Source organism: Amblyomma mixtum, chromosome 10, assembly GCF_055824585.1.
Source record: "Amblyomma mixtum isolate Tamu chromosome 10, ASM5582458v1, whole genome shotgun sequence".
Lineage (NCBI taxonomy): Eukaryota > Metazoa > Arthropoda > Arachnida > Ixodida > Ixodidae > Amblyomma > Amblyomma mixtum.
Genome location: NC_143021.1, coordinates 63,795,626 through 63,803,256, shown reverse-complemented (window position 1 = coordinate 63,803,256; position 7,631 = coordinate 63,795,626). Strand labels below are relative to the sequence as shown.

General features: G+C 47.7%; 1 protein-coding gene across 1 annotated transcript; it reads left to right on the top strand.

The window, feature by feature from the left end:
- The first annotated feature begins 1,409 nt into the window (after positions 1 to 1,409).
- Positions 1,410 to 5,750, top strand: LOC149325951 (uncharacterized). Its single transcript, XM_089562640.1, has 2 exons — positions 1,410 to 2,982; positions 4,072 to 5,750. Exons 1-2 carry the CDS (start codon positions 1,630 to 1,632, stop codon positions 5,530 to 5,532), a joined length of 2,814 nt encoding a protein of 937 aa, XP_089418766.1. The 5' UTR covers positions 1,410 to 1,629; the 3' UTR covers positions 5,533 to 5,750.
- Positions 5,751 to 7,631: the final 1,881 nt, after the last annotated feature.

Sequence of the window (7,631 nt, the reverse complement as noted above, 5' to 3'; positions counted from 1 at the left end):
AGTAAGATATGACCACAACCTTTCGTTTTCACTATTTTTTCCTTTCCTTAGCTCATTGTCACCCATGGCTTGACACATCAGCCATTTTTTTTTCTTTAGAACTCTTTCTGCCACCGAAACTAACAAATCACTTGGGAAGACGACGGCGCTCAGATGGGCTGAATGTTTCATTAGGCTTTTTTCAACTGTGTCAGAGCAGGACTTGTTTAAGGCATTACGAAAACACAGCCTCGTAATTCTTTTCACCAATTTGCAGTGTGCGAATAGAATGGCAGCAGTAGTTCTTTTCGCTGTAGGTTGTAAATACAGCATTTCTGCTTATAAGAGAAACGGAGGCTTAACTCAAGGAACTGTACTCTTCGCTTCTGTTAAGAAGCAGTTCATGGATGACAATCAGAGAATCCAGGCATTCCTAGAATGCTTCCGATCGTTTCGTCTAGTGGCCGTGTTGACTTTTCCAATAAGATGATAAAGTCGTCTACATATCTTGCCACTTTGAAAGCACTGCAACCTTCCAAACGTGTAGACAACAAGTTTGAAAAGTATTTATTTGAAGTGTCTCTATGTACACTTGAGGAAGGAGGCCAAAAGGCGCGGTGCCTGACGCAAAAAATAAACAAATACAATAAATGTAGCGGTCACCATGATACTTGTTGGCTTGTTAAAACAAAAACAAGAAACTGTACAGCAATGTTACACTAGCTTCAAAGTTGTTGAGATGCATGTTGTTGGCTTACAGGGAGGTATAAAAGGAATATATATATAATCATGTTAGCTGTTAATTATTAATTTACTTTGTCACAGGATGTACCGGATAGTCATGCAGTGAACAGCGCAATCACTTTTCTCTAGAATATCTTTCGACCTCTGCATTGATAGAGGAGGTCATGAAAATTTTTGCTTTCATTCAAAAAGGTAGTCATTTGGTATCTAATCTTTTTGAACCCGTAATTTGTTCTTGCTTTTGGTGCTCTTATTGTCATGTGCCTAAGGGGATATGGGTTTTGTGGTAGTTCTGGTGTTGCAAAAAAGTGAGGTTCAAGATGAATTCTGTTATATGTCCCAAGCGCTAGCCGAAGAGTTTTTAATTGAAAAATTGTCAATAGCCCCAAGCTGTTCCACCGCGGGTTGGTGCTATCCAAGTAACCTAGATTAGCAGTTGCTCGTATGGCCTTTTTCTGTAGCAAAAACAAGCATTCAAATTAGTCCGTGTTGAGACTCCCCATATCAGCAAACAACAGTGAAGATGCGAATGAATATAACTGAAAAAAGTTGCTTTTTGAGCCATATTGGTAATAGAAGCCTAAATTTGTTTAGAAGGCGCACTGATCGCGAAATTTTTTTTTCTTACTTGATTAATATGGTCGGTCCGCAGCAGGTATTCATTAAATATAACTCTGTATCGGGCATGCGCTGTCTGCCTTATCGTGTCAGCGCATTGTCTTATCAGTGCTACCGCAAACTGTACGCTTGGCACTGCTACTGCCCCGCCCCCCTCCATCGCCTATAAAAGGGCGTGCTAATAAACCCTTCCTGTTCTTCTTGTTCCTGCCACCATGTAGTTGCCTCTATCCTTAGTGCGACACACATCACGATACATGGTGTCAGAAGTGGGATTCTGCGACAGCTATGGAACTTCTAAAGGCCCCGCCACCTTTGCAACTGACCGGCAACCTCTCTGAAAATTGGAAACGTTTCAAGCAGAAATTCGACCTATTCCTGCAGGCGACCGCAACGAAGGAGCAACCTCGCAGCAATTCTGCAAAAGCCGCACTCCTGCTGAGCATAGCCGGTGATGAAGCGCTCGACGTGTTCAACACGTTCAAGTTCGAGGCAGCCGAAAGCAAAGACGATTACGCAACAGTGGTTGGAAAATTCGAGTCCTACTGTGCCGAGGTGAGCAACGAAGTTCACGAACGTTATGTGTTTCGCTCAAGGAAGCAGGCAGATGGAGAACCTTTCGAAAAGTTTGTCCGGGACCTCAAAAAGCAAGCCACGCAATGCAATTTCGGAGATCAGCATGATTCGCTGATCAGGGATCAGATCGTGTTTGGCACGAATAACTCAAAGCTGCGCGAGAAAATGCTTCGAGAGAAATCTTTAACGTTGCTGAAAGCTGAAGAATTGTGCAAGGTAGCAGAGTCTCTCGCACAACGAAACGAGGTCTGGAAAGCCGCGGATGACAGGGTCGATGCTGTTTCAAGGCACGCGCCACCATCGCGAAGCAGAAGTGATGACTGCAAGAAGCAGTACCGTTGCAAAAAGTGCAACCGGCGGCACAGGCCCACACAGTGCCCAGCCTACGGGAAAAAGTGCCATGAATGTCGAAAACTTCACCACTTCGCGGTTTGCTGTGAAGGCCTATCTAAAGTTGAACAAGTTAGTAAAGACAGCAGCGATGACGACTTTGACATTCTAGAAGTAGGAACTGAAAAAGGAAGCAGCAAAGACTGGATAGTGGAAGCACAAGTTGCCGGAAAAAATATTTGCTTCAAAGTAGACACCGGGTCCCAGGCCAGTCTGTTACCATTCTGTATGTACCGCAAGACTCGGGAGTCACAGCAGTTAACGCCCACAAGTGCGGTTCTGAGAGCTTACACCGGGGGTGTCATAAGTCACTTCGGAACAACGACACAGGAAGTAACTATCGGTAACGCTTCCGCCACCGTGAAGTTCTTTGTTGTAAAGAATGGCCGTCAAGCCATTCTGGGACTAGATGCAAGCGAAGCTCTGGGACTTGTCCATCGCACGGTGGCTACTGTAAATGCTTCGGAGTACCAAGCTCTCAAGGATTTCAAACATGTCTTTCAGGGGCTAGGCTGCCTGAAGCAACCATACAGCATGGTCATGCAACCATCCGCGATTCCAGTTGTTCAACCAGCTCGACGGGTACCCCTGTCCCTGCGACAACCACTTCGGGAGGAGCTGCGTAGAATGGAGCGTGCAGGCGTCATCGTCAAACAGGATGGCCCGACAGACTGGGTAAGCCCATTGGTTTTGGTTAAGAAAAAGGATGGCAAACTTAGGGTTTGCATGGACCCACGGAAAATAAACGAGCACGTAAAAAGGCAGCACTACCAGCTCCCAAAGCGTGAGGACATGGAAGGGGAATTGGCCGGCGCAGCCTATTTCAGCTGTTTGGACGCAAATTCTGGTTTTCACCAGATACCACTTGACGAAAAGACGTCCAAAATATGCACTTTTTCTACACCCTTTGGAAGATACCGTTATCTCCGGTTGCCTTTCGGTATCTCATCTGCTCCCGAAGTTTTTCAGCAGCGGATGAGCGAAGTCTTCGATGGCATTCACGGTGTACACGTTTACATCGATGATATTTTGGTGTGGGGCGAAACCAAGCAAGAGCATGACCAGAGACTAGTGGCAGTAATGAAAGCAGCTGAAAAAGCCGGCCTAACGATCAACGCAGAGAAATGCAAGTTTTGCGTCACCAAAGTGCAGTTCCTAGGCGATATCATCACACGCAAGGGCATCTCGCCAAACCCAAAGCTTGTGGAAAGTTTGCTGCAAACGCCAGTGCCCAAGAACAAATCCGATGTTCAGCGCATGCTCGGTGTGTTGAACTATTTTGGCAAATACGTTCCGCGCCTGTCTGAGCGAACCGTGTTGCTGCGAGCCCTTATCAAGTCTCACTCAGAATTCGAGTGGACTGAAAACGACACGAGGGAGTGGAAAAGTGTCGTCCAGATTTTAAGCACGACTCCCGTGTTAGCCATCTTTGATCCCCGAAAAGAATCTAAGATAACTTGCGACGCATCGAAAGACGGCGTGGGCTCCGCCCTTTTGCAGAGCCACAACGGCCAATGGCGGCCAGTGGCTTATGCATCTCGTGTGCTAACGCAAGCTGAGCAGCGTTATGCTCAGATTGAAAAAGAGGCGCTTAGCATTTCTTTTGGCTGCGACAAGTTTTACCAGTTCATTTACGGACAGAAGATTCTCATCGAGACAGATCATAAACCTCTACTTTCTATAGCTGCGAAAGGAATTTGTGACATGCCCCCCCGCCTCCAAAGGTTTTTTTTGAAACTCCTGAAATACGACTTTGTATTGCAGTATGTCCCAGGAAAGCACCTCATCTTGGCAGACATGCTGTCACGATCATCGCCGGTTGCTCGAGACGACACCACTGGCGCAACTGACGACGTTGAGGTACATGCAGTTGCCGCCTTGGGCTACATGGTCACGGAGGCAACATGTCAACAGCTGGTAAATGAAACTGCCCGCGACGACTACCTCCAGGCAGTCATTTCTTGCCTGGCAACTGGCAAGAATGTCGACGGGGAACTTAAACCATTTTCGTCTGAGCTTTCCGTCGTAAATGGGATATTGTTAAAAGGCACGAAGGTGGTGGTACCAAAATCCATGCGGCGTGGCATTTTAGCGAGAATTCATGCCGGGCATTTGGGTCTACAGAAATGCAAAGAAAGAGCCCGTCGTCTTGTTTTTTGGCCCGGTCTCAGCAGTGACATCAGTGTATTGATCAAGGGTTGCCCGACTTGCCGCGAGTTTGCTTACAAGCAAGCGCAAGAACCAATGCTGATGCGCCCAGTTCCTCGATGTGCGTGGTATCGCGTTGGTGTTGATATTTTTTCTTTTGGGGGAAGTTCGTACATCCTGGCATTTGACGCGTTTTCTAACTTCCCAGAAGTCGAGAAACTTGTCGACACTACTGCAAGGACGGCAATCGCTGCACTCAGTGCCATGTTCGCGAGGTACGGCGTACCACTTGAAGTGTGCACCGATAACGGGCCACAATTTGCCAGTCACGAGTTCGCAGCCTTTGCAAGAGCATACGACTTCACTCACGTCACATCCAGCCCCCGCTACCCACAATCCAACGGACTGGCAGAGAAAGGTGTCCAGGTGGTAAAGCGGATCATGAAGAAATGTGAACATTCACAGGAAGACTTCTGGCTAGGTCTGCTGGCCTACCGCTGTACGCCACTGGAGGACGGCCGATCACCTGGGGAACTTCTTCAAGGCAGGTGCTTGAGAGCTAATCTTCCAGATTTTGGCGCTGTGCAGACAACTGTGGTCAAGAAGCACCATCAGAAGTGTGGCGGAAAGCCTCTGCCACCTTTGGCTGAAGGTTCTGTCGTGAGGATCCAAGACAAAACATGGTCAAAAAAAGGCACTGTCGTTGGGACTGCGGCTCCCAGGTCCTACAAAGTGCAAACCGAGGATCGGCGGGTGTTTAGGCGCAATAGGCGGCATCTTCTGCAAACCCGTGAGAAGTGTGCAGAAGACACTAGTGATGACGACAGCAGTTCGTCCGAGCGTGGGCCAGATAACTCCGGCCAATCTGCTCCGAATATCTCGCCTGGTGCCACAGCACGAACATCTGCTGACTTCCCTCGGCAACAGTCCGCCACCGACAGCTCGGCGCTCGGAGGCTGTGGGAACCATATGCCACTAACTCTGCCTGGGCCCACACCGGTTCCAAGAAGGTCGGCACGGACAGCAAAGCCACCTCAACGTCTTCAGTACGACGCTGCTTTTAATCAAATAGCTTGAACATTTGTCGTTTTCATTACCCCTCGGAAGATGTATCGGGCATGCGCTGTCTGCCTTATCGTGTCAGCGCATTGTCTTATCAGTGCTACCGCAAACTGTACGCTTGGCACTGCTACTGCCCCGCCCCCCTCCATCGCCTATAAAAGGGCGTGCTAATAAACCCTTCCTGTTCTTCTTGTTCCTGCCACCATGTAGTTGCCTCTATCCTTAGTGCGACACACATCACGATACAAACTCCAAGGAATTTTATTCACTGTACTCGTTTTAAAACATTTGCATTGTATAATATGACTGGCTCATCATCCATGACTTTATTTTTAGCTCTGAATATCACATACTTCGCCTTCGTGATGTTTAATTCTAACCTGTTGGCCCGCAACCATAATGCAAGGCTTTGTTACCAGAGATTTGATCTACATTCTATTGCTTGTAAACTCGCTTCATGAAAGAAAATATTTGTGTCGTCAGCGTATAACACTTTTTCGGAGGAAGGAAGAATATTAACAGCAACATTTATGTGAACTAGGAATAGAATAGGACGCAGTATTGAGCCCTGTGGCGCACCAGTGCGTATAAGGCCGTAGCTTGAAGGTATGTCGTTGATCAATGTGAATTGTACTCTGGATGATAAGTCGCTTTGAATAAGATTAAGCGCGCAGCATCGTATCCCATAGAATTGTAATTTGCTTAGTAAAATTTCGTGACAGGCCGTGTCGAAGGCTTTTCTAAAGCCTATGAATAGCCCATGTGTACAAATTCTGGTTTCTATATTGCTGATTATTTTGTCTTTTATGTGAAGAAAAGCTTTTTCCGTAAGTTTACCTCTCTGAAATTAAAATTGTTCTTTCGCAATAGCTCCGGTTTAATGAAGTACGAAGTAAGGCGGGTATTGATGACTTGTTCAGCAATTTTTGCGAAGACCGGCAAAACGGATATTGGGCGATAATTATTAGGATCATTATAGCTTCCTGTCCTATGTATCACACAAACTGTGGCCAAAAATAAAATATGACATAAAATACGGCAAAAATATGACACTCTGCAAAAATAGAGCGCTCAGAATAGGCTGTATGCAGGAACCTATTGCCATGGTCATTGTAGTGTCCGTTCGTTCGCGCAAGGCCGCAGGAAAGGGGTGTTATCATTTTTGTTCGTGACGCGAGAAGCGACCGGACAAATCTCGATTGTTCACAGCCATGAACAGCTGCATCTACGTGTTTCTAGATTACTCTAGATGATCTCGACCTGTTATCTCGAAGTTTCTTTGCCGGCTTTAAATTGAACGATTCCGCGAGCAGCGGGCATTCGTATTTCGACGAGTGACGAGCACGCTTGTTGCCTACGCCGCCACCGAGTGATTCAGTTATTTTGCGGGCGCAAGTCAGCCCAAATAAAGAGCTTAGTTTGCAAGTCTTTCTGGTGTCTTCCTGACCGCTGGACTGCCGTCACTACAACGTGACATCTGGTGGAGGTGCTGGGTAGCCTTCCATGTTCCGGACACCCCCTACAAGTCGTGACACCAGCCCTCTGAGTCATTCACCGCAGGACTTGAGCCCAGTCCACCGCGCAAGCCGACGTCTGCTAGGGGACGCACCTGAGTTCGGGATTCTGCCGGACCATACCCGGAAGCGAAAACCAGTAGCAAAGTCCACCATGAGCCTGCCCCAGGCGTCGACTCCTATCATTCTTCAGCAGCCCCGGGTGCCACCAACCTTCGACGCTTCGCCTGGCGCCGACCCCGAAGAATGGCTGGAACAGTTCGACCGTGTGGCTGTCTTCAACAACTGGGATGATGCTACGAAACTTAGGTACGTCTTCTTCGCCTTGGAGGGACCAGCAAGAATCTGGTCTGAGAATGAGGAATCTAGCCTCACGAGCTGGGAAACCTTCAAGAAGCAGCTTCTGAAGATTTTCACGAACGTCGTGCGAAAGGAGAGAGCCCAGCAGCTGCTACAGTCTCGCATACAACATCCAAACGAGACCGTTGCAATGTACACTGAGGAGATGAAGCGTCTCTTCCGGCGTGCCGACTCGAACATGAAGGAAGATGAAAAAGTCAAGCTTCTTATGCGAGGAGTTAAAGAGCAACTCTTTGCGGG